General features: G+C 40.2%; 4 protein-coding genes and 2 non-coding genes across 6 annotated transcripts; 4 read left to right on the top strand and 2 right to left on the bottom strand.

Annotated features, from left to right (window-relative positions):
- The first annotated feature begins 2,940 nt into the window (after nt 1-2,940).
- On the top strand, nt 2,941-10,315 carry Sar1 (Secretion-associated Ras-related 1). Its single transcript, XM_065220102.1, has 6 exons — nt 2,941-3,126; nt 8,581-8,726; nt 8,799-8,918; nt 8,985-9,050; nt 9,119-9,354; nt 9,419-10,315. Exons 2-6 carry the CDS (start codon nt 8,684-8,686, stop codon nt 9,533-9,535), a joined length of 582 nt encoding a protein of 193 aa, XP_065076174.1. The 5' UTR covers nt 2,941-3,126; nt 8,581-8,683; the 3' UTR covers nt 9,536-10,315.
- A 7,418-nt stretch (nt 10,316-17,733) lies between these two features.
- On the bottom strand, nt 17,734-19,397 carry U4-U6-60K (U4-U6 small nuclear riboprotein factor 60K). The gene has a single exon (XM_065220094.1). The coding sequence runs from the start codon at nt 19,293-19,295 to the stop codon at nt 17,772-17,774; it is 1,524 nt and encodes a 507-aa protein (XP_065076166.1). The 5' UTR covers nt 19,296-19,397; the 3' UTR covers nt 17,734-17,771.
- Nucleotides 19,398-19,609: 212 nt separating this feature from the next.
- Nucleotides 19,610-21,127, top strand: Hibch (3-hydroxyisobutyryl-CoA hydrolase). The gene is made up of 2 exons (XM_065220093.1): nt 19,610-19,812; nt 19,878-21,127. The coding sequence occupies exons 1-2, from the start codon at nt 19,810-19,812 to the stop codon at nt 20,997-20,999; spliced, it is 1,125 nt and encodes a 374-aa protein (XP_065076165.1). The 5' UTR covers nt 19,610-19,809; the 3' UTR covers nt 21,000-21,127.
- Nucleotides 21,128-21,252: 125 nt separating this feature from the next.
- Nucleotides 21,253-21,440, top strand: TRNAL-CAA (transfer RNA leucine (anticodon CAA)). The gene is made up of 2 exons: nt 21,253-21,290; nt 21,396-21,440. It is a non-coding gene; the product is annotated as a tRNA-Leu (tRNA).
- Nucleotides 21,441-21,865: 425 nt separating this feature from the next.
- TRNAP-UGG (transfer RNA proline (anticodon UGG)) lies at nt 21,866-21,937 on the top strand. Its single transcript has one exon. It is a non-coding gene; the product is annotated as a tRNA-Pro (tRNA).
- A 221-nt stretch (nt 21,938-22,158) lies between these two features.
- Nucleotides 22,159-23,997, bottom strand: LOC135699775 (golgin-45). The gene is made up of 2 exons (XM_065220091.1): nt 23,848-23,997; nt 22,159-23,631 (listed from the first exon to the last, which is right to left on the bottom strand). Exons 1-2 carry the CDS (start codon nt 23,855-23,857, stop codon nt 22,364-22,366), a joined length of 1,278 nt encoding a protein of 425 aa, XP_065076163.1. The 5' UTR covers nt 23,858-23,997; the 3' UTR covers nt 22,159-22,363.
- Nucleotides 23,998-26,783: the final 2,786 nt, after the last annotated feature.

Genomic DNA, 26,783 nt, shown 5'->3' with positions numbered 1-26,783 from the left:
AAGCAATTAAATCACTTAGTAAAAAATTTATATGGTAATCGTCCAAGTTAAACTAAAATAAAGATCATTTAAACAAAAAAATAAACTCGTTGAGGTCATTCTTGTAACGAATTTTGGAGGTGACGGACCACCACCAGCAGCAGAAACAGCAGCAACAGAAACAGCAGCAAAAGAAATTTTGGAGGTGACGGACCACCACCAGCAGCAGAAACAGCAGCAACAGAAACAGCAGCAACAGAAACAGCTGCAACAGAAACAGCAGCAAAAGAAATTTTGGAGGTGGCGGACCACCACCAGCAGCAGAAACAGCAGCAACAGAAACAGCAGCAGCAGCAAAAAAAGCAGCAAAAGAAAAAGCAGCAACAGAAACAGCAGCAGCAGCATAAACAAATGACCCGTGGGAGCTGCATCGCTAATTCGGGTAGCCGTGACCAAGGCTGGAAACCTCGGTCCGGTCACGACAGGATTGTCTGAAATTCCCCCTAGGCTTGTTCGGAATCTCTACTGGGACTGTCATAAATCCCCTTTGTCGAAGGGTCCTTGGTTCAAAGGGTTGAATGTGGGCCGTGACTTTTTTTTTTTTTTTTTTTTTTGTCTTTATTTTAGAGATTTTTAGCCTGAGGCTAGTTCATCTCTTAAAGTGGGTCGTGACTTCATACGAATGATGTATCGCCTCATGTCCAATCACTACTCGTTAAACACTCACTTGTTCCGCGTTGGGCTGGAGGACAGCAATCTCTGTGAATGTGGACTAGGTTACCAGGACGCAGATCACATTATTTGGTCATGTGCTGAGCACCGTGGAATCAGATCCGAGTTGTACGATTCCCTTCGGGCTCGAGGTAGACAACCTAATGTTCCAGTATGGGATATTTTGGGTAGACGCAACTCATATATGTTTTCTTTAAGAATATTAACCTTGGATTGTAAGTTTGATTAACCTTGTGTTTATTTTGTATTTTGTTCGTGTGTGTGTGTTTTTGTTTTAATGTTTGCTGCTGATACCAAATAGAATAGTAATAAATTCATGTTTTAGGAATAATGAAATATTTGTAGTGTAAATCATATCTCAAACCTCCTTCTCCCTCTCTCCATTCATAAAACTGTAAATCTCTACTAACCTCGAGACGACCGTGAGTAATCGATTCAATTCCTTTAACTCTAGATTTAAGACATTAATTACGTAAAACGCAAATGATAACTTGGCTCTGTAAAGTTTATTTGATTGAGCCTGTGCAAATAAATTAATTTAAAAAATGCATATTATTTTGTTAAGTCCTACTTTTGTAGTCGTGCTCGTAGTCGTCCTTATTAAAAACATAATTGTAAACAGTTAATGCTCGGTGTTCCCGAAATAGAGCCACCGACAAACCGACGTGAATGACCATAGCAAAAACAATAAAATTTCTGGCCAAAGCACACTACTGACATCTGGCTCCGTATTCACGGGAAATATTTAGCTAAGCCATAAACCTGTATACAAAAGTTATGAATTGGTTTGTGTCTGATCTATTCTGGACAAATTATTTTTATCTAGATCAAAAAATCCTATGGTTTTGACAGTTCGGATCACTGCACATTTAAATCGGCCGTTTACGATTTTCGGGCATAAGTCAGAATTAAGTGTCATGTCGGTTTGTCGGTGATAGAGCGTTTGGCTAAGGTCAGTTCTTTTGAAAGCGATATCTACAATCTCGCAAACGACTAACATGTCGAAATCGGCCCGGTACTAGCCAATTACCGGTGTACAGCGACAAATGTCAAAAGATCACAAGATTCTGGGCAACACGAAAAAGTCATTTGCACCTCCTGACCTGGGGGGGGACGTGCTGTCAAATCAGCCTACTGATCATTCTTGTATGAAACTGGCTCCAAACGTAAACAATCGCTGTAGGTTTCTTATGGCTTGTTTACCTTTGGAACCAGTTATGCGAGGCATGCGAGGTAGGCGACGATTGTTCGTATTTGACAGCCACTTCCCCCCCCCCCCCTTGCTCCTGACTGACTTTGGCTAGCCGCCTGTGCCCGCCATCGGACTTCCCCCACCAGGTGTGAGCGAGTATAATTTTCGGAAAGAGAACTATATTAGAACGTTTTTACTTATGGTTTGAGAACATTGATGGTTATGGTTATGGTTATGGTAGTCAGTAAGGCCCATGAATGGTTTTGTGACATCGATCAACTTTATGTGGAATATATCGCGAATTGGTTGCCTGTAAATTAATAATTATCAGTTCGCGATATATTCCACGTAAAGTTGAGCGATAATACAAAACGATTAATGGACCTTACTGACTACCATCATTAATGTTCTCAAACCATAAGTAAAAACGTTCTAATATAGTTCTCTTTCCGAAAATGTATGGAGAAAACAAGAATTTGGAATGGTAATGGTTCTTAACGACCCATTATTTGTAAGGTCCGCTTCCTTAAAACCATAATACATAAGGTTAAAACTTTATCACAAACGTTCATGTAAGGTTCCAAAACCATTTCAGTTAAAGTTTAGGAGGGATTATAAACAATTTATAACCATTATCGGTAAGGTCAAGTGATGGTTTGCGTTTATGCGGGAGTAGAAGACCTCTGTGCAGCTGTTTGGATGTACTATTCAATTACTTTTTTTTTCGGTGCATGCACATATTTTTTTTCTATATACTATTCAAAAAGCACTCCAGAATTAACAACGCCATTGACGTCAACATTGATACTATCATCACTGACGAACCAAAATCTATTGAACTTCCCTGTGAACTTCACATCTGATGACCCCTCTACTTGCCTAGTTCACTCGACCACCAGCAGACTGCGCTAGCTTGTTTGTGGCTTCCACGTCAAACTCTCTCACGAGAGTGCACGCGTGTGAAAATTCTCTCCCGTTTGCTGTCAAAACGTCAAATTTCTTTCATAAAACTACGGAGAAAGAGAGCTGAGAAAACTGACGACGACGACGACGACGGCCAATCAAAAAGCAAAAAAAAGTGTGTGAAGAAGAGTGCTCTCCATCATCACCAGGAACTTCAGGGTGATAGATATTTCAGTGAAAATCCTAGTTTAATCCGCGTTCCAGCCCAGAAATTCCATCGTGAACCGAAACTACCCGTTGCGTGCTTCATTTTACACTAGGTAGGTACCAATGCGGTGCAAGGATTGTGCGGAAAATCAGGACTCAAATTAGTATCGAAATTCCAAGACCGAGTGCTTCCATCAAGGCTCTTGTCAGTGGTTGCCTGAAATTTGTATGGTGTTGGCTCTGTGGCTAATGATAGAGATGGCTAATTTCGCAACGAATTAATGCTGCGTTGTCGCAAGATGGACCGAAATTTGTGCTGAAGATAGTTCAAAACTTGCAGGTAGTTTGTGATAAAACATGCCAATGGGTTGGAAAGGGTTTACAGCCGAGCCTAAGACTCTCACATCGCGTAGTTGGTATATGGCTATGACTACAACCAACCTGCCTTTGTGTAAAGCTTATCAAAAAGCTCATAATACATATTAGTCGGTAATTATCGAGGACCGAAGGTAAGAATGATGAGTTGCAATTTAGTGAAACTCAATGGGGAAAAAAGGGACGGCTGTCGTAGTGTTTTGAATTATTTATTTATAGGATTTACGGTTAGGCTAGGCACTGACCACGACGCAATCGTGTGTGCCTCTTGATATGTTCTGCAGCTATTTATCAATGACGCGTCTCTGCGAGATGGGGTAAAGGTCAGGTATAGCAAACAAGAAGAAATTCGTTCAGCTGTCTCATCCTTCTCTTCACTTCATCGGTTTGAATAACGAAAGATGGGTTGCAAGTCCTTGTCTGTGTAGCTACAGAGAGGTACCGTTGTTTGCGGATGGAGTTTTTGTCGGTATTATTTTTTTCTGGATTCCTCGATACCTGGTTTTGATAATATAGATACCATTTGCAGTCAGTATTTTTGCTTCCAAAGATCAGGCAGCTAGGAATTGTGAAAAATGTATAGAGGTGAAAACTCCATCCGCAAACAACGATACCTCTCTGTATATTAAAAATGAATCGCAAAACCAGAACGATGTACACATTAGTATGCGCAAAATCAAAGTGATTTCATGTTATTTAACGTACGTACGTACATTCAATTTTGTTTTATTACAACGAACAACAACGGATTTTTCGCAACAGCAAAAAGCATAAGTACCTAAAACTAAATGCTAACAATTTTTAACAGTGATTACCTGTATTTTCATTTTTTAAAGGATTCTAATGTGAATATGTCCTTGAAGTAACAGGACGATCAACTCTTCATCAACATTTCAAAAGGGTGGTTTCTAGCGAATAAAAGCTTACACATGCAAAATAACGACACCATCAGCTAGAGGGATGTTTCCTCTATCAGCTGGCATTGTTAGTTCGCAGGAGTTACCTTAAATAGGTGTAAAAAACACATATATTTTTGAAATGCAAGTATGAAGTACAATATCAAAAAGGCAACAAGAAAACGAACAATAATTATTATAATAAATAACGAAAACCAAATAATAATAAAAATAAAAATGATCTCGTCCGTCTTGCAAGAATTCGCTGATGAAAAGCAGTTGCATGTGTCGAACCGTACTGTCCGCCTATCCAGCAGACTGCGTTGAATCCGGTGATGAAAGGTTTCCGCTGTGTACCGGATTCAACAATTTTTTTTTCTTGGTGGGGGTGGTTTATCACTAGTGTTCACCAAAACTTTCCCAATAAGAGACTGTTCAGAAACCACGACGTACTTCTAAACATTTCTATGAACCGTGGAAACTCGTCAACCCTTCCTTGAACTGTCCACGTGTAGGCAGTCCCTGCACAGATAGAAAAATCTCACATGTATATTTTCTTCGTAACGAAAGCCATCTTGATTACCCACAACCCTGTTGCATTTATGCCTTTTCTCTGCTTGAATGCAAGTGCTTGCAAATGGGTTGCTTTGCAGTCAAGTTCATGGAATCCAGTAGGAAAATTCTCGTTGATATTGCCTCACCTCAATATTTAGTCGATGATCAAATTCGATTAATATGTCCATCACGGACGATCCTTACGACCCGCCTCAACGTTATGTTGAAAACTGCACGGAACAGTCTGGAGCATTACGCTCTCAGGAACTTCGTTTGCGTCGTTTTCTGATCCATGTCGATCGATCAAACAAATTTCCTCAACGCTCAGCCATCTTTTACTTAAATATTTACCATCCTCAAAATACAACAACAGGGTGTTTAGTAAAGGCGCAGCTATAAAGCAAGACCATGCTGGAGGCGGCTGAGTTCGATTCGCGGTCTAGGCTTAGAATTTCTCGACTTACATGTACATAGAGTAACTGATAGTACATGCCACACAATAATACTGTTGCAAAAATGGTATTCGGCTTACAAAGCTCTCACTTAACAACTGTGGAAGAACACTAAGTTGAGAGTCGGCGTACAGTCTCAGTAGGGAGGTTTTAAAAGTCAAGTAGAAGAAGAAGACAACAATAACAGTAAATTTTCCTGAAATCTTAACTCTATTTGGCATCTAAATAAGCTTTCTTATTTTTTAATCATTAAGACAAACGGTGGTATCACATTTCCCGGAATGATACGTTTTCCGAAATATCTTTTTTCATGAGTCATTCACTGGACTCCGAAGTACCACTTATTATTTTTGATTTTCTTTATTTTGATTTTGCGAGACAGAAGGGGGTCTTATGAAGGCCAAATCTCAAGTCTAAAGGCCACATTCCGGGACGTGAGTGGATCATGGTGATCACTTCAAACTATAATGTCTAAAATGAACCACATGCCCCAAACAACCCCTAGAACGACTCCCATACACTCTCCATGCTGAATCGCCAGTCCCTCCTTTTCCTATATCATTGCATGCAAAATAATAACCCAATGCAGGTCAATTGAATATGCCTAAATGAATTAGTTCCAATGATAGTATGAACAGTAATGACAGTATAATATACTAATTGAATAAAATTAATATTTACCTGTTAATAATGATCGAGGAGTAGTAAGACATCTGCCTCCCGGACGGTTATGCGTGTGTGATTGTGGTGGTTTTCTCGCTTTCTGGGAAGTTTTTGAATCGCGAAGGAAACGTGATTCATCGTGTTTGCAAGCATCAGAAGAGATGTCACTATCTGCAAATTTGTTTTATTTTCTTCGCGTGTGCTCCCGGATCAGAAATGTGTGGCATAGTGAAGCGATCGATGGCTGCGTCGGAGGTGTTAGGTTTTCTAATAGTTCTATGATGGTGTTGGTGATGTACTCCAAACACTGAAGGGTCTGCGCATTCTGTTGTGACTCCTGCGGTTTGCTTCCAATATAGTAGCGCAGGCGAAAGAGTGATGAATGGTCTCAATTCTTTGGTGTGAAAAAAAAAACGCTTGCTGGAGAGTATTGGCAAGGATGATGCATGAAACAGCTTCGAAAACATGGAAAGACAGGCTTATAGCAGATAATTTTGGTGAGATCTTTCTTTTTGTATTAATTTATATTTGTTTGCATTTTCACATAACCTTTACTTTATAAAGGGTGATACGGTCAAAATTTGGTCAAGGGAAAACGCGTGTAAATCGGTGAAATCGTTTATTTAAAAAATCAAATTAAATTTCTTTTTCAAGTTCAATTAGTATAAAATTCAGGAAAAATATTCAGTTAGGCTTCCGCTTTTCCAAATCCGAATTGCCGGGTCTTACGCTTGACCCCTGCCATCAGATTTTGTACAGCCACCTTGTCCACCTTCTTCGCCGCAGAAAGCCAGTTTGCCTTGAACTGCTGCTCGACCTTAGCAGTTTTTTTGGTCTTTAGGTTCCGCTTGACAATAGCCCAGTATTTCTCAATTGGGCGTGTTGGGAGGGTTCTTGTCCTTGGGAACCACCTGCACGTTGTTGGCGGCGTACCACTCCATGGCCTTTTTACCGTAATGGCAAGATGCCAAATCCGGCCAAAACAGTACGGAACAACCGTGTTTCTTCAGGAAAGGCAGCAGACGTTTATTCAAACACTCTTTCACGTAAATTTCTTGGTTGACAGTCCCGGAAGCTATGAAAATGCTGCTTTTCAAGCCACAGGTACAGATGGCTTGCCAAACCAGTTATTTCTTTGCGAACTTTGACAGTTTCATGTGCTTGAAAACATCTGCTACCTTTCCCCTTCCTTTTGCCGTATAAAACTCCTGTCCCGGAAGCTGCTTGTAGTCGGCTTTGACGTAGGTTTCGTCGTCCATTACCACGCAGTCAAACTTCGTCAGCATCGTCGTGTACAGCCTCCGGGATCGCGCTTTGGCCGTCGTATTTTGTTTATCATCGTGATTTGGAGTCACTACCTTCTTGTAAGTCGATAGTCCGGCTCGTTTTTTGGCTCGATGCACGGTTGTAGACGATACACCCAGCTTATTTGCGGCATCTCGGAGAGAGAGGTTAGGGGTTTCGCTTGAAACTACCGGCAACTCTCTTTGTCGTCTCAGCGGCTTCCGGTTTTCGATTTCCCCCCGATCCAGACTTCCTGGCTGTCGACAAACGTTCCCCAAACACTTTAATTACATTTGTAACGGTTGATTTGGCAACTTTTAGCGATTTTGCCAACTTTGCGTGCGAGTAGCTCGGATTTTCGCGATGCGCGAGCAAAATTTTGATACGCTGCTCTTCTTGCTTGGACGGCATTTTAACAACTGAAGAGTGAATTCCAAAATCAAAATAGGAGCAACATTCTACACACACACACACACCTTCAAAATGAGGGGTGTTCAGGTCTTTTAAATGCAAAATTGAAAGAAATACGTCAAGTTGATATTGACCAAATTTTGACCGTATCACCCTTTATACAGCATTTATTCAATGTGTATGGTTATTTGTGACTGTGAATTGTTTGTTGGGGTGATGTTGCCTACTGTCAAACGTAAAGGATTGATATAGGGTTGCCAGCCCCCTAGTCAAACACATATTTCACGACCTCTTCTTGTAACTTATAACATCAAATGATTTCATAATTCCGTTGACTATCAACATTCTCCTTGGCCTGTAGCTCGGCAGCATCGGTTGGCGTATAACATTGGAATATAGTAAGGTTTTGGATCCGTGTTCTAAATCTGGCAAATTTTATCCATTCATTAATAGGCTCCCACTTGAACGCCAAACATGAAACCAACGCCGCGGTACCTGGGGAACGTTTTCACCTCGAATACGAGAGCATAACAGAACCTGTCTCGAAGTTCGTAATCTTCCGTTGTTGGCTTCTATAACGGTTATCATTTTCGAAGACAGTATAATGTTGGCTTAAAGTCTCATATTACCGTGATGAAGCGGCCATCTTAGGTGTAGCTTCCAAGGATAAGCGTTTCTTATTCAGCCGCTGGATGCAAGTCAGACGTTATTTGAACCGCGCCCACATACATTGTAGACAGACGCTCAGTGGGCTGGGCTTAGATACATACAGTAGTACCAACTCGCTTGACATATGATTTACTGTGAGTTTTCTCCAACAACGAAAAGATGCTCGACCGGAACAGAAATCTAATGGGACTGGAATGCTGCAACCTAACTAAAACAATTAACTTTACTAACATGTTATCCTATTTTTATTTTTCCCCTATAGTTCACGCGTCGCCCATTCCTGTTGCGTCGCGTTTCTCTGCTAGTGCTTGCCTTGAGCTTAATTTTTTAGCAGATTTTGGAATCGAATCAGCTACGCAAACATCATGTTCATTTGGGATTGGTTCACCGGTGTTCTGGGTTACTTAGGTAAGTCAAAATGAAGCCATCAAATACGTAGTGCACTATATATCTAATGAACCATTCTATATCGAACCCTAGGCCTATGGAAGAAGTCTGGCAAACTGCTATTCCTAGGTCTGGATAATGCCGGTAAAACGACGCTGCTGCACATGCTCAAGGACGACAGACTGGCACAGCACGTACCGACGTTACATCCCAGTAAGTTGCATGCTATTTTGCGCAATGTGAAAGCTAAATTCTAACAACTCACATTCTACATTATAGCATCCGAGGAACTGTCCATCGGAAACATGCGGTTCACCACATTCGATCTGGGTGGACACACGCAAGGTAAGACAAGTACAATTTCTAGCATTTCGGTTGTTACTCATCACGTTTTTGTACTACCATTTCGGCAGCCCGTCGCGTTTGGAAGGATTACTTCCCGGCGGTGGATGCGATCGTATTCCTGATCGATGCCTGGGACCGTAGCCGTTTCTCCGAGAGTAAAAACGAACTGGATTCATTGCTAACCGACGAAGCCCTGTCCAACTGTCCAGTGCTCATTCTGGGAAACAAAATCGACAAACCAGGTGCAGCTAGCGAGGACGAACTTAGGAATCACTTCGCCCTGTACCAGTTGACCACCGGAAAGGTAAGTTTTCAAAGAAGAATCTGTGTGTTTGACGGTAGAAGGATAATTTTCTTGGGTTTCACAGGGTAAAGTAGCACGTAACGAACTTCCTGGACGTCCCCTGGAGCTGTTTATGTGTTCAGTGCTGAAACGACAGGGCTACGGAGAGGGTTTCCGCTGGCTCGCTCAGTACATCGACTAATAATGGAGAGCTGAATTTGTGCGCTAGGTTGATCATACATTGACAAACAGATAGGAACAATAGCAGCAGAGCGGCAACAACGATCGGCGGTGAACTACACATTCTACACACATACAGCAAATGCGCATGCAGTACAGTAACAAACTACTTTGTTGCTACAGAATTTAGGGCAAATGTGGGAGTTTTTCGGGCGATGGGGTTAAGAAGTATTTAGGGACGCGTGATATTTAATAAAAGAAAATAGTTGAAACCAATTGAGCATCTTCTACTACTGGCTGGTTCACACCGACAACCAGACGTCAACCATTCACACAGACACACATACACACATAACAATACACAAGTGCATAGCATCGGACGGTCAACGAGCAGAAGCCGAAGTCAGATGAGTTTTTACATCGTCAAATTTGAATCTGGAAAACACTTCTCAGAGAACCATAGCTAAGAATATTGAGCCCTCTTTTACCGTTTGTTTATTATACTTTTTTCGACTTACTTGTGGTGTACTTTGTTTTATTTTGTATTCACAATTATGTATTTGTTCTGCCTCCCCCAAATGAATAGTTGTTGGCATTTAGTTTACATACTTCCAAACTGTAACACCTTTCATGAAAAAGACATACCTATAACGAGAGTAACTCACAGCCAAGCTGAAGTGCTGAGAGATAAGGATATCTTCAAGGGCTACAAAACAGATCAGATTTGTGGAAAAATCAGGCATTACGTTATCTACCAATCAATAAAAAAAAACTCCAGAATTTTTAGATATAAAACTACAAATCCATAGAAAGTATGTGTATTTAATGATCCGAAATGCAGGGCTGGAAGCGGTGAAAAAGTGATTTATGGTCAACAGGAGAAAAAGTTACTTGCAATAAAGAAAAAGTAGCAGTTTGGAATTCAGAGTCCAACGTCATCTGCAGTCCAGCAGGACTAAACATTTAAGTTTAGCTAGGATGTTATAATCTAGACATTTTTAGTAAACAACATTCGTTAACTGGTGTTCTTTCTCGCGCGGAGTAAATAATAACACGTTAGCAGCATAAACTTAAACAGCTGTTTATTGAAAAGCCTTTGTATGGGGAAATATTCGAACAGTGCGTCATCTCAACCACTAAGTCAACTACATTAATTCACTCAAAAATACTGAACACTGAAATCAAAAAAGCTTAAAAAGAATGCAAATTCCCGTTTCGCCTTATTGAGTCCAAGCCATGATTACTTCGGCAGTAGTAATGCATGATTAAATTGGAAATAATCACTTGTGATAAAAATTTATCTTTTCAGTATTAAATTTTATTCTTTTAGAATATTAATATATAATCAAAAAATATTAAAAGTCAATCAAACACATTAAAATAGAATAACAAATTATTCAAAAATCCCTCCCCTTGGCTAGTTTTTGCACCTTGCTGTTGGTGGGCGGGCTTAATTTCATGCTAGTGGAGTGTTGGAGACGTCATGGGCAGGCAATGGGGATTACTAAGCTTCCCCTCTCTGATAAACCACTGCATGAGAGAACCAAAGATCTAGTCTAGCAGTGATAGTATCACACTTGTTACTCCTTTAATTGAGAGCCGCGTCGTAGTACGCTTACGTATAGGCACTAGACTGATGCAAAATTTGACTTTTTCGCTCCACAGTGCTTAAATGGTTTCAAATCGGGTCGTGATTAGCCTCCAAAAGTTACAACTCATTTGGTTAGAAACAAACTTCGCACAAACCATTTGAAGTTTACATGTAAATTACTATGGGAAATCTCAACTTTTTGTTCGTTGCTTTCTAGTATTTTTCCATATTAAGCTGCAAAACAGTTTGATAGTCATTCTTATAGAAAATTTTCTCAGCTACAACTTTGCTGAAGATCGTTTCTATGTAAAACGAGACAGGAAATAGTTATTAATTATTTAAGAGATTGGTAAACTTATGACGTGATCAAGCAGCTGATCTGTAGGCAACACTGTATTTTGCAGTGTGACATAGTAGCCATAATTTTTGTGTCCTATTTAACGCCCCAGAAACACCAATGTTGCCTGCTGAGCAGTTGATTGAGCATGATCATAAGACATTAGTGCATTGAACCATTAATAACTTTCGATCCTTGCATTTAATCAAAAAGTGGTCTTGAGGAAAGTTGTTGCTGGAAAGCTTTTGAAGCAGACCGATATGGTGAATTATTAGATAGACATGAACAAAAATCTTGGTTTTACCATAGCAATTCCCATACAAACTTCAAATGGTTTGTGCCATCTCAGTTTATCACCAAATGGGTTCAAATTTTGAGAGGTTAGTCAGGATCCGATTTGGAATCGTTTAAGTATTGTGGAGCGAAAATTTCAAAATTTGCATCACTCTAATAGGCACTGACGTTGGGTGTGATACTGGCGGGTTTTGCCGCAAATCACTCTTATTTTATTTATTTTTACGCAGATAGATTCATTTGGGTTTGAAAGGGAATTATACTATTGAAATATTTCAGAAAGTGCCCAACAGTGCTCCTTATATTTGCGTGACAAGCTTTCATTGTTGTTTACATTGAAGTATTACTCAGGAAACAATGTTAAACATCATTTTTGTACATGGTATTGTAACTAATCTTATATGTGCTTCATTTTGATTTGGGATAAGTGTTTGAACTGCGGCTCGGGATTTCCACTGTGTTGTGCTTCTATTGTGACATACCCATGTGTATTTTTGTGGTGCCACATAGTGGAAGCGTGAGAGCGTAGTTGGAACATTTACCCTATACAATATACAATTTAAAATTAGCTTGGAAACTAACTTCAAAGTGAAGCATTTTAGTCACTTGAAGGTGTCATCTGGGACGAACAAAGATATTATTAATATATGTAAAAGCCAGAAGTACTTGAAACACGTTAAATTGTAGTTTAAAAGCATGGGTTATGATTGTATAGGTAGATTAGAGATTTCAGTTATTTATTAAATAAACTTCAATTATAGAATTCAGAAAGTTAATTAACATAAGAGATAGGACGCGGGGGGTCCGCTTAGGGAGGCGACTAGCCTATGAAGTTGTATAATAAATCTTCCTATTTAGTGTATTTGTTAATTACAGACAATGTCAATAGCGAAAGTCATATCTTCAACCAGGCGCTTACGAACAAGTGAAGTTTTAGGAAAGATGTGTTAAATATGTTGATAGGTTTGAAATAAGAATTAGGATTGTTGTGCTTTAGTTTTCGGTAAGGTATGATGTGTCAACAAAGCCCTTTTGAGCAAATTTTCAAACATCAAATTGATTGAGTGATTTATTGAAAGACATTGCGTTGCGAAAATTGACAAGTCATACATCTAACATAGTAGTAGTAGGAGTGTCGCATAATCTTATCACAATTGCTGCAAATAGTGCTGGAGGGGCCGGCAGGGCTGAATACGGATCAAAACTAACATAACTACTAACACTAAAATGATCCCGGAACTAACACTTATCCATTGCACTTTTAGTTATATATTAGTTCATCTATGCTTCTTTCTATTGTTAATCAACTAATACAACTAATACTAATCTACCTTTATGTATGTTTTACTCCCTTTTAACCCATTATCTTTATGAATGGCGAATCATATGACGTGAGACACGTACAAGCTGGAACTCAAAGAATTACTTCGAACAGGATATCAAACAAATTCAGGACCAATCCAAATGAGACCAGAGACCAACAAGGCATCGGGGAGTTATATATTCTGGGAGAGATATTTGATAAATAATCAAAAAGTGGTAAGTTAAAATCAGAGCCAAGGATCATGAGAGGTAATTGTCAATAATTCATTAATTAGTAGAAATCTCGATAACTTTTTCAAGGGAGCGTATCGGCTTTTGTAGGCGGTGCGTTTGGTCGTCGATTTGGCTTAACTGGTGGCTCGCCCACGCGGGCTGGCACTATCATCAGATAGGGGAAATTTTCCTCTACCTGCTGGTGGTGTTGATAAGCGTGTGCGAGCTGGATTCGACGATCGGATGCATTGTTTGCAGGAGCTGGTGCTTCCCTTTGAAAAAGTAATCGAGAAATAACCATATTATCCTGTAATTGATATTACTATTTTTATATATCAATGAAATTAGTCATGACAGAGTAACAGATGGGGAAGGACAATAGACACAAGTTGACACAATAAACAAGACAAGTGGGGGTTAATACACAAGACAAAATTACAAAATAAGTGACGACAGAAGACAAGACTGGGACGAAAATCAACCTTTTAAAAAAACAAGAATGCGCAATTATATTATCAAAACTATTTGGATCAGCACAAAAACAACAGTGACCAAACGGGCCTAGGAACGTCTGTGTGTTGATTTAAAATAGAGGCTCATAGAAGCAAAATTTATCAATAAAAGGGATCCAGTGTAGAGTTCTAGCAAGTAGCTGCCACTGTGATTACCAAAAAAAAAAAACAAATTATTCAAAAATGTATTCAAACAAGATGACTTTTAATTTATTCAACCGTGATTAAACTTGTTTTAATATCAGATGATTATTTTTTAGCAAGAGACAATTGATTTTCAATCATTCGATATGATGAAACTGAGTTTAATGTCAAATTGATTAAATTTTAAGCAAAATGAGAATATATGAGTATTACGTTCCTTCCAATGACAAGTTTGGAGCCGTTGGTCGATTATGACCGAACCCCTACACTTTCAACATTCTTTGCTTTCTATATCAAGAATTAATCCAACTGGCAAGATTTTTACCGCAAAGTGTCACGCACGACTGAGCCTAGTAAATAAACGGACTAGTTAAAAAAAGATTTTTATCCCTATTCTCTATTCCGTTCAAAATGGATTTCGAATACAAAAAAAAAAATGTTGCTTAAAAATCCGTTTTGAACGGAATACTTAATAGTAGTACTTATTAAATTCGCTAGTACCCCCTTTGGCATCATGCCCAATCGGTATGACTTCCGTTTGGCATAAATGAGGAAAGCGCTACTTATACTGATGCCTGCCCATCGTACGGCGTACGATGTCATTTAGTGCGAACCGCAACGATTTTGAAAAATAAAAAAATCTATTATAAATATTGTTCTATTCCTGTTCATCTTTATCAGGCAGGAACTTAGAATAATGTTTCCAGATTGTTTTATCTAGTTCGTTTATATGTAAGGCTCAATCGCTTAGCTTTACGGAGCCGATAATTCATTGTTCTTTGTTTGCAACAGGATTCACTTAATTCTATGTCTAGGAGTTAAGCCGAATACTCGCGGCTTACCCGAGGTAAGAGGGATACATTGTCGAAGGATAGGAAAAGGGGAGGAGCTTTGGGGTAGGGTTTCGTTGTCTCATCAGAGTGATGTCGCCAGTATGAACGGTAGTGTGGAGTGTGTCAGAGCTGGTAAATATAACGACCGTCATGTGACGATGAGAAAACAGATCCTCTCACCATCACGAGACGAAAATACTTATCATTAGCTTTCTTGTCAGCACTCATGAGCAGTGATGGAAAAGTTCGCGAAAACTCACTATGACTCACGAACTTTTCCCTTGGTGAACTTCATGAAATATCGCGAACTTTTCCAACACTGCTCATGAGAATAATTCTTATGCGGTTTTGCCATCAACATTTCTAACTGATTTAGATGAATTTAAGCAAACATCCGTATGTAATCGGTGGAGTGAATATATTATTAAGATTCCCTCGGTACAAGTAACTTTAATAGCATTAAATGAGCTACACTGTTACGTTCTGTCATGACAAAAAATTCGATGAGATTTTGAAGAAAATCTCTATCATCGTTTTCTCATCCAATGATAGTGACAGAAGTATTGCTGATTGCATCTGAAACTGAACTGTCCCAAAAATGCTAAAAGTGTGATAAAAGTGCACGTTTCCGTCAAATCGTTTTGATGTCTTCGGAGCACTTATTGCATCATAAGGAATAAGTGCACCGAAGACACCAAGACGATTAGAAGTAAACTTTCAGTTTTATCACACTTTTTAATTAGTGAAAACGCGCTTATTTGTCCATTTTGGTGTGAAACGCGCAATATCTCTGTAAATATCGCGTGAGATCTTTCATTGAGAATTACATTTGCCAGCCCTGAGTGTGGTTCTAGATTCGTCTGGAGTTCAACCGGCTATGGTGACCAGTGGGCGACGATGAGACTCATCGAGACGGGGGACGAGAGAAACAAAAACTAATAAAGAGATACAAAAGACAAACGAATTAAATTATTATACTAGACATTTGCAGAAACACATAAATGGACCGCATATAGTAGAGATCGCGTGTATTCAACACGTCTCTGATAGGAATATAGGGTTGTCTTCCTTGGGCCTCGAGGGTATTCAAAAGTCGCTCTCTGGCGGCGTCATTATCCGTACATTGCCAAACTGCGTGATCGATGTCATCGTAACCGTTTCCACACCGACAGATGCTGCTGTTTTACAGATTTCGGTGACAGGTTCTGAGTTCAATATGCAACGAATGTTGGAGAGCAGACAAAATGTCAAGTTTATCATTAAGCAAATCACTGTTGCAGATGCATAAATTAATGACGTAGCACTTTATGGTGACCAATCATGTAGTATCATGTAATCAAATACGCTAGGGGTGCCAAAGTTGGTGGCCCATTAAAACATAAAGAAACGGTTGAAGTTTGTGTACGATTAATTAAGCACCAACTTTGGTCCCTCTCTCCCTAAAGCCCTACAGTAAAAGTATGGACGTCTGTCAAAAGTTGTTCCAATCGAACCGTCAAAATGCACCGCTTTGCTCGATTGGAACAGCTTTTTTCAGTTTTGTGGTGACAGTCGTCCATACTTTAACTAGAGGTCTTTATCTCTTCCTTGTAGTGTATTTTTCTACATGGCTGGTCACCCTAAAACCGAATGCCATTTATGCATCTTCCCATATCTTAAAAACTAACAAGAATAAATTGAATTTTGTTACATGGTTGAAGGAACATTGTTCCTTTATTTTCTGTATTTAGTTTAGCATCAGAAGCTTTTGTGTCATTTAATAAGCATTAAATTGCCAAAAGACACAAAAGCTAATTTTGTAAAAATGTGTCAAGAATAATACACCGCGTAAAACCAACCAACCGAAATCTATACTACGTTTTCAGAAGAGGACCGTGACCGTGAATATTTTGAATCTTATCCAGAATTTTCAAGTGACATCAGCGTAAGTGAAATCAAGGTTCATGATATCTTAAAGGGTTTAAACAATTTAGATACATCTAAAGGTCCTGGCCCTGACGGTGTTCCGCCAGTTTTTATGAAAACTTTAGCAATTGAACTTACTGCTCCATTATTTTGGATTTTCAATATATCACTGGAATCCGGAAACTTAACTAAAATATGGAAAAACTCGTTTTTAGTGCCCATCTTTAAATCAGGTAAAAAATCCGACATACGTAATTATCGTGGTATAGCTATTATCTCTTGCATTCCGAAACTTTTCGAGGCGATTGTAAATGAAAAACTCTTTCTTCAAATTAAAAACAGAATAACTACTATGCAACATGGCTTCTTTAAAGGCCGTTCAACAACTACAAATTTGCTCGAATTAATTAATTATTCCTAAATGCAAAGGTCTACACTGATTGACGACAAATAAATAAATAAATAGATTGATAAATTAACATGATTAAACATTTTATATGTTTGGATTTTGTTAACTCATTTTATTCACTTTTTTCAATTTGGATTTATACTAAAATTACGATTTTTTGTGTATACGCAATTTGATTAGTTTTGACCCAAATCAGATAGGTATGTGATTGGAAAAACGTTAAAAACGTTCCGCGTAAGAAAGCTCAGTGTCTAAAAAACTACACGCTTAAACAACGCTGCCCTGTTCGATAATTTTTAATCGGGTTTTGAACAGCTAATTACAACCAAACAAATTATGTCAAATGTTATTCTTTAAATTGATTGATGATTATGATTATTATTATTTATTTTATAGCTTGTAACTGTTATTTATAGTATACCCACTTTTCAGTTGTTCAATTACCCAGTAAATATTTACTCCAGAAAAATAATCTAAATGGTTATGATTATTCTTGAACATTCTAGCTGGTTCCTAAGTTTGATGTAGTGTAATTTAGGCATTACTGGAGATTTTGAATTACTCAGAAACATGTAATAATACTTTTGTACTGTGTATTACAATGTATTGCTGTGATACTCGAAGGAAGTGATATTCACTACATTAGTAAAGTCAACATGTTAACTACCAAACGAAAATGTATTCTCCAAATTATAACTCATTCAGGGCTCCACAACTTGAACGTACGGTCATACGAGGTGGTAGCTATGTGCTGTGAGTTCGGCGAAATATCCACGCTCATCACCTTGCTGTCGTGTCCGGAAAGGGTCTTCAGTGGTTGCCACGTCTTGTTGGACCAGATCTTGGCCGTATTGTCATAGCTAGACGTCACCAAAAAATGCCCTCCGTTCTTCTGATACTTGACGTCAGATATCAGGTTCGTATGCGCCGGAATCGTGTATACCGGATGCCGTCTTCTCAGGTCCCAGATCTTGCAGGAGTTATCCTGACTTCCCGTTGCAATGTGATATCCATTGGGTGAAAAGTCAACACCGTAGATGGCACTGAGGTGCCCCTCTAGGAACATGATACAACGTCCGGTTCGAAGATCCCACACCCGCCCGAATGCATCCAAGCCGCCTGTGACGCAGACACTTCCATCGCCCTGAAATGCAATGCAGTGCACGGCTTTGGCATGCCCTTCTTGATGTAATACTTCTTGCTTCTGCTCCAAGTCCCACAGCCGCCAAGAGGAATCGTAACATGCCGTACCCAAAAATCGTCCCGAAGGATGAAAGGCCAAACGTGACACCCGATGAGGTACATGACCGGTTATGTCCGCTATAGCTTCCTCGCTGTCGAAAGACCATAACTTAACAGTTCCATCGTAACAACCGGATGCCATGGCGACTTCACCCTTCGAATCAGTTGGAATTCCATTCCGGAATGCAATTGCACTCACGTAGAACTCATGACCTCTCAACGTTTGCACCAGGTTACAATCCGGAACCGACCACACCTTGCACATGGAACTCAAACTCGACGTCAACAATAGGCTTGAATCGTGATTGAAGCTGCAATTCGTGATCGGTCGAACATCACCAACTTGGCTGCACTGTGGCGCCAACGATTGAATCCGCTTCTGTAGCTCAACCATTCGACCGGCTTTGGTGGCACTCGGAAGCTGCAACTGTTCACCAGCTTCCTCCAAACGATTCTTGGCCCGTGGGAGAGAGTAGTTCGCCAACCATACTCTTGCGATCCTAAGCGATTCTGGACCCTCGTGATACCAGGTAGATTCCTGTTCCTTTTGTACTTGCTGTTTTTTATCCTCATCCTTGGCACTCTTCTGCGGAATGGCACTTTCGCCAAGTGATGAGAGCAGCTCCTTCAAACGGATTCGCCGTTCTGCCGGGCCTTCTCCAAAGTAGCATATCGGTTCGTTTAACGCCCGAAGGTTCTTCTTCACTTCGGCGTCGTCCGTACTGACGTGAATCTGACGGGCTTTTTTCTTCCGTTCGAACTCCTCCAGCAGGGCCGCTTTGTCCTTGGATACTTCGTTTTCGAGATCGAAATATTCACTGGACGTGTAAATCTGACCGATGTCGCTGGAACTGCCGGGTCCTCCATACAGATCGGAGCCGGAGTCCTTGAGCTGGCGCATCCGCTCCGTATCTTCCAGCGAACCATAGTGGATCGTTTTCGGTCGCTTTACATACACTAGCTCTTCGTCGTCGGACATTGTGCGAAACGTATGGAATAGTTACTGATTGTTCTTCGAATTATTGTTCAACGATCGGGAATCCAAACCGAGTGCACGCGCGTCGTTTGTAAAACGGGAACGTTTTGCTTACGATTTTGACTGAATACTGAAGGCGATGGCGGAGGTAAACACGATGCGTTGCCAAAAGCGCCGCTCAACGAAACTCACCACCTTATTCACCACACTTCGAATCGAATGTTGACAGTTGACCGTAGCATACAATGTTTAGTGATATCCGCAGGCCGCGCAACCTATTAGTCGATTAGCAGCTTAATTAAATTAATTCGAATCTGTCTTAGTTGTCAACAGCACGAAGTCTGATCAGCACTTGTTGAGTGTTCCCTTTCAGTGCTCACTATCTGCTGTAGCAATACAAGTTCAACGCAGTAAAGGTTTGTTACCTGTCAGGTTCGATTGCATAATCGCATAACATCTGGGCTACGGTCATTACTTGCACCCCTCATACCTAAGGCTCGTAACAAAAATCGGAACCATGGTATTTATTTACACGAAAAGATATCTTCAACTTATGCCGCCTGATTAACATATCTCTCATTGCAGCTTCTCCGCACTGTCCAGAGAAACGTCCCACTAGCCGTGCGAGCCATGTTTTCAACCGGTGCAGAACGAACGGTCATTTGTGAGGAGGTCGGCAAAAGCGCCGGTCTGATCACTTTGAGTCGGCCGAAGGCCTTGAATGCAATCAACCTGGATATGGTTCGCCAAGTCTACGGAGCGATGAAGGGTTGGCAAGACAACAAAAGTCTGATCGTTATCAAAGGAACCGGGGAGAAATCATTCTGCGCTGGTGGTGATGTACGAGCGGTTGTCGAGAATGGTCCAATTGAGTCTTCGAGGAACTTTTTCCGGGAAGAGTACAGGTTGAATGCATTGATTAGTGCCTGCAAGCCGGATTACGTGGCCATTGTGGATGGAATTACTATGGGCGGTGGCGTCGGGTTGTCCGTCCATGGTAAATACCGAGTAGCCACCGAGCGAACCATGTTTGCCATGCCGGAAACTGCAATTGGACTATTCCCGGATGTCGGAGGTGGACATTTTTTGCCCAGATTGCAAGGCAAGCTGGGACTTTACCTTGGACTAACCGGGTTCCGTTTGAAGGGTAAGGATGTTACGAAAGCTGGTATTGCAACTCACTATGTGGAAAGTAAAGATCTTGAAGCCCTGGAGAAAGAATTGTTTGCTACCAGTAATAGCTCAGAAGTCAATAACGTTTTGAGCAAATTTAACGTTAAAGACAATGCAGAGTTTGTACTGGCAAAGAACATTAAGCAGATCAACGAGTGCTTCAGTGCAACAACGATTGAACAGATCATAGCGAACCTGGAGAAGGACGGAAGCGATTGGGCTCACAGCACGCTGAATACCCTGAATAAAATGTCTCCAACTTCAATGAAGATCACCAAGAAGCAACTGGATCTTGGACTGAACTGCGATCTGCGAAGCTGTTTGAAGATGGAATTCCGGATGGCAGTGCATAGCGTCATTGGAAGCGATTTTAAGGAAGGTGTTCGTGCAATGCTGATCGATCGCGATCAGAGTCCAAAGTGGAATCCAGCGAAGCTGAGTGACGTGACCGATAAACAGGTTGATCGATTCTTTGGTCCGCTTCCAGATGGCGATGAGTTGGTATTTGAAGATGAAATGAAAGCTAACCTGTAGTCCTATAGACGACAGTAGGTCAAGCGGTTCGGCGGGATAGGTGGTAACCTCCAAGCGCATTTACTAGGTTTAGGTGAAAATATGTGAGGGAATTAAATTCTTTATGTTGAGTCTTTATTAAAATAAAATGTATATTTTTTGGCTTATAAACTAACATTTTTCTTTTGATGAACATTTTCGTAATACCTATGTGTTCACGTCACAAGACTATGTACAGTTGAACATTGACGGAATGTTGGTAGGATTAACACATGTCAGGATGGCCGAGCGGTCTAAGGCGCCAGACTCAAGAGTAAAATCTTGCCTAAGCGGTTATGTGTGAGCGAGTTCAATTCCAACGATAATCTTTAACACACAAATACCGCGCTATAATTAGGTTAGACAAGGTCACGAGCGTTCTGGTCCTCTCTGAGGGCGTGGGTTCAAATCCCACTTCTGACAAATAATATTTTACTTTGCCGATCAAAAACTATACACATTTTTGATAAAATGTGTTCGGTAAGCTACACTACACGCTCATTCCTAAGGGAACCATTTTTGGCAGGGGTAAATAATTAAAAATATGTATGCTAACACTCCAAACACGATGCCTCCGGTAAAATGTGTAACGGTTAATTGGCATTGTTTGAAAAGTCATTGCTCAGCAATCAATAGATTTGAAATTCGTCAATAAATGGCTGAATTATGATTATTGATTTTGATTATAGCAAATTTTCCGTTACATATTTTACCGGAGGCATCGTGTTCGGAGTGTTAAAGTGTTTTCCTGTAAATAATATCGTTTTGAGACTCCAAATATAACCATGATTTTGTTTACGTGATAGATGCACCATTGATTATAGCAAAGAATTCACTTTCAAACATGTGGCTCAATGGTCTAGGGGTATGATTCTCGCTTTGGGTGCGAGAGGTCCCGGGTTCAAATCCCGGTTGAGCCCGTATCTTTTTATATCATGTTCAAACAAAACAGCCTCATGCATAAATTCCCCATCCTTTGTTGTTGTGTGTCTCCTGATACAGGATCCTTCACCCCAGGCCAGGTCAGGCTTACGTTTAACGTAACAATAAATTACTTGTATACATACCATTAGGTAGTGCAGAAGGAATGTTCTTTCGAAATGTGCACCAACTCCATCTCACAGATGGTAAAAAAACCTCCTTCAAGTTTATTCTCCACTAATTTATGTTAAAAATTGATTGCATCCAAGTTGTATTATTATGCGATAAAAGCAATGGATTTTAGGTCTTGCCTCTCACAAATGCGTTCGATTTATTCTTGTATTGCCCAAACAAGTGTGTCTATCTACCAACGTAAAAAATAGACACAGCGTCGTTTGAAATAACATTTGTAGCACCTACCTTATTCAATGTTTATGTTTTTGCTGCTCCTCCGTCCCAACATCCTCGACCAGCACAAAATCTCCTGCCTGAGGCGGTTCCATCGCCTGTTGTTTCATCGTGTGAATCGATGGAAATGCTTGTCCGACGATGGCCCTAAACGCTTCGTCTGTGTTCATCAATGGCTCGTTGGAATTTTGCAAAGCCTGCACGGCCAACTTCTCTGCAGGACACACTGGATCCAATCCGGTTAGCTCTAGGGAGTCAGGCATTCCAAGTGCTGAATGGGCCAACACTAGTTGCTGTGAAATGTTGACACTTTCAGCGGTCAGATCCAACACGTTGGCCGATTGTAGCGAGATGTCCTTCTGGTTCGAAAGGAATTTCAAGTTCCCGAGAATATCAAGTTGCATCTCACGCAGCTTGGAAGTGGTTTCGAGCATTTCTTTGTTGGAAGCAAGCAGCATACGATTTTTCTGCAGTAAACTAGTTTTCCACCGGGCAAGCTCCTCCACCATCAAACTGCTAGCCAGAAATTTGCTTCGCCAAACTTCGCTTTGACCAGCTAGAAATTCAATTTGTTCAGTATGGGACGACAGGTTTTCCGCCGAGTTTAGCAACTTTCTGGCCAAGTGCAGTTTATCCTCGGTCAAAACGTTGACCTTTGTCTGGAGGTCTTCTCCCACAGCGGCAACTAAAAGGTTCTTCAATTCCGAGTTCACTTGAGCTTGAAACTTTAACTGACTCTGATAGTAATCTCGCTCCTTCTTCAGTTCATCAATCTGCTTCTGATACTTTTGCTTTTCCGCGTCAAATTCCTGTTTGTCCACCTCCATCCCTCTTAGCTCTTTGCTCGTTATGGTGGACATCTGTGAGACCAAAACGTTCAAATCCAAATTATTTCTATCACTGAGCTTCACTCGGTTTTCGTTATTCTTAAAGGGGATAATGGGATTGACTGCTCCTTTGTATGGCTCAAAGGGTACAAACTTTGGTTCCTTACTCTTCAAACCGCTGCTGGTTCTATTAGTGTGTACTAGCTTAGGAACTAGATTGAAAATTTTTCCCTTCGGAACAGTCGGCGGCAGAGAAGCATTACCAACTGCGACAAGTTCCGTAGGACGATACACCGGATTCGAACCGGAATGAGGTAGCAATCGTTGTAGTTCGAAGTCGGATGGTAGCTTTATCTCGCCACTAACACTGTGAGTATCGGAAGACTTACGCTGTTGTTGTTGTACTGTCGCTGAAATAGCTAGTGCTTCATTTTCCATTCCATCGCCTCGGGTACGGGCTGCGTTACGCCACATAAGGACGATAAGGAGGGAGACAAAAGTGAAAGTTAGTACAGCGATACTCGAAACAGTGATTTGCTAACAATTATTGTATTTTTTGGGCTGATATTTGTTATTCCACATGCCTTGTAAACTCGCAACATTTCTCTTTATTCTAATCTGACCCACTTAAGTGAATAGTTGTAACTGTGAGCTAAAAATAAATTCCAACTCACCTGTGTCCATACTGATTGAGAAGTGAACCAAATTATCCAGGCGATGATAATAAAGCTCCTTGAACTGATGGACAGGGAGAAAACAAGGTTCTTATCACAATAGTGATAAGGAAATTTAAGCAAAATAATTTTGCTTGTAACCTTCTACTAGAGATTATTTGCAGTCTGCATACAGAGAAAAAAAAATAGTTCGTGTAGTCTGTGGTGAGTATAAACGAACAAAAACAACAGACTTTTGGTTTTGACGTTTTACTTAAAATGATGGCGAACTCAGGTAAATTCGGTAAAATAGGCCGATCCCAGAACGATGTCCCCCCGTTAGACAAAGCCATATCCGGAGAACTTTGAGATTAGGGCGTAATTGCTTTTGTAAACAAACACGTCAATCGCCAATTTCTCGCAAATTAAAGCTCAATCTAAAAAAATTAACGGCACAAACAGGTAGAGAAATGATTCCTTTATCATTTAGTATGGTTTGTTCGCGATAATAAGTTTCAATTTACGATTAATCGGCGATAGACGTGTTTGTTTACAAAAGCAATTACGTCCAAATCTCAAAGTTCTCCGGATATACACGGTAATCGAAAAAAAAAAACTCTTTTACCACTATAAGTACACAGTTTTGAAAGAAAACGAGACTACCCTTAAAATGACTAAAATGTTACACATTTATGAGTAATTGCTAGTACAAAAATGAATAAATTTTATGTCATTGTTGAGTAACAGATACTCATTGAAGGTTTAGAAATACACACATTTTAGGTGTAGTCCCGTTTTAGCCGAATATGCATACTTTATAGTCAAAATTGAGTCCATTATAGTCATTTTTGCGTATTTTGCGGCTTCTGTGTACAGTAAAAGCGTAAAAGTATGGACGTCTGTCAAAAGTTGTTCCAATCGAACCAAATTTGCTCGATTGGAGCCTGGGGAGGACGTGCTGTCGAATCAGCCTACTGATCATTCTTGTATGAAATTGGTTCCAAACGTAAACAAACCCTGTAGGTTTCTTATGGCTTGTTTACGTTTGGAACCAGTTATGCGAGGTAGGCGACGATTGTTCGTATTTGACAGCCACCTCCCCCCTTGATTGGAACAGTTTTTTTTTTCAGTTTTGGGGTGACAGTCGTTCATACTTTAAATTTATTTTTATTTTATTTATTTATTTTTATTTTATTTATTTGTCGTCAATCAGTGTAGACCGTTTACGTTACACATGCTCGCCCATAAGCGCGTGAGCAAGCAGATTTGCAACATTTTGGCGAGCAGGCACCACACTGGCAAATATATTGTCAATACTCAAAATTTAATATTGATGCAAATATTGACGACAAATATATTGATGAGCATATCGACGCAAAATTTTTTTAAAGTTTTATTTCATATTTCAATATTTCCCTTAATTTTCCCCTTCTGTTTGACTACAGCAGCAGATGGGGCCTGTCCTTTGGCATCTTTTAACAAGGTGGTTATGATTTGACTCGGAATATGCCAGCGGCTACAGCAATGTTAGTGAGGAGCGACTCTGAACTAACTAACTGGGCCGTTATAAAAGGTCTGTAGTCGGTATAGGGAAACTGCGGGTGCTCGGCCCCTTAAGCCTTAAAACTATTTTAAAATAATAGAGAGCTAATTTGGTTATCTTTCCAATGCAGAGTCTATGTCTATACAGTTTTGAATAGAAATTGTGTCGCGCCAAGGTATGAAGGTTATGTTGCTAATTACTGTTTATATATAAAAAAAAGTGACACAAATTGGCGTACCTTTAACAGTACGGGGTAAGACCGGCACTCTTTTCCAAATGAGCTTTTTGCATTCTAAGATTTGATTGTATTATATGCGAGGCTTTTTGATTAATTATGGTATTCATGATTATTAAGAAAACATTCATTAGAAACATTACACTTTAAACTGGTAACTATTTAGAATTCAGAATTTATCAGTGTACTTCCTCCAAAGACGAATACTAAGATGAAACAGTCGGAAGAAAAACTTTCTATTTTAGTGTCCTCTTTCACCGTCCCTTTCATCCAATGAATACCCTCCGTATGCAAGGTAATTTTGTGGTTTTGGTGCCCCCTCGGTAGAGATAACATTTTGCGCTCTTTTTTATCAAACAATCACACCAAAATCAGAGATGTCCCATTTTTTAAATTATTTGATTAACATCTAATCGATTATTTTTTGTTCGCTGTGCTGTCATTTTTCCACCAATGAGAGTGCAGCATATGTTTGAAACGATTGGTGATTATCCTCTGGAGAAGTTAATGCTTACATTACCGATTACAAATATTTTAAAATCGGTGCCAACATCGGTACATAAATCAGTGCCAACATTTCAAAGAGGCGTAATTGCTTTTGTAAACAAAGGCTTTAGCCGTCGATTTCTCGCAAATAAAAGCTCACTCCTCCAAATTAACAATGCTAGCTGGAAGAGGAAACATTCCTCTACTTGTTGGTGCAATCAATTTTCATGAGTGAGCTTTTATTTGCGAGAAATCAACGGCTAAAGCCATTGTTTACAAATGCAATTACGCCCCTTTGAAATGTTGGCACTGAAATAATGATAAGCCGGTGCCGGTGGTGTAGTGGTAAGCTTGACTGCTTTCAACACCCCAATGGGTCTGGGTTCAATCCCAGCCGAGGTCGGTGGGATTTTTCTGAGGCATACAAATCTCTGGTCACGTCTTCCTTCGGAAGGGAAGTAAAGCCGTTGGTCCCGGCCCATGTGTGTTGTGAATGGGTGCGATATCCTACGCAGGTGTGGAAGCTGCCTTCCTGCACATTCGGTTGCCGTCAATGGATGGAAATCGATGTCCGTCGGTGATTGGCACTAGATTGCGGAACAGAGACCGACGTTAAATAAAGGAAAGAAGAATAAATAATGATACAATTTGAAAGGGACCGGGGCTAATCACAAATTACGTCCCCATGGTAAC

This window comes from Ochlerotatus camptorhynchus, unplaced genomic scaffold (assembly GCF_037179485.1).
Source record: "Ochlerotatus camptorhynchus isolate MF236.1 unplaced genomic scaffold, CSIRO-AGI_Acam_v1.1 ptg000116l, whole genome shotgun sequence".
In the NCBI taxonomy this organism is placed as follows: domain Eukaryota; kingdom Metazoa; phylum Arthropoda; class Insecta; order Diptera; family Culicidae; genus Ochlerotatus; species Ochlerotatus camptorhynchus.
Note: the sequence above shows the minus strand (reverse complement) of the source record. Positions and strands in the feature narration are given on the sequence as shown.

Excerpts from the sequence above, each read along its gene's own strand:
- Sar1 (XM_065220102.1), top strand. The coding sequence starts at position 8,684 with ATGTTCATTTGGGATTGGTTCACCGGTGTTCTGGGTTACTTAG. Across the intron at positions 8,727-8,798 it reads CGGTGTTCTGGGTTACTTAG|GCCTATGGAAGAAGTCTGGC; the intron begins GTAAGTCAAAAT and ends ATCGAACCCTAG. Across the intron at positions 9,051-9,118 it reads TCTGGGTGGACACACGCAAG|CCCGTCGCGTTTGGAAGGAT; the intron begins GTAAGACAAGTA and ends CCATTTCGGCAG.
- U4-U6-60K (XM_065220094.1), bottom strand. The coding sequence starts at position 19,295 with ATGTCCGACGACGAAGAGCTAGTGTATGTAAAGCGACCGAAAACGATC.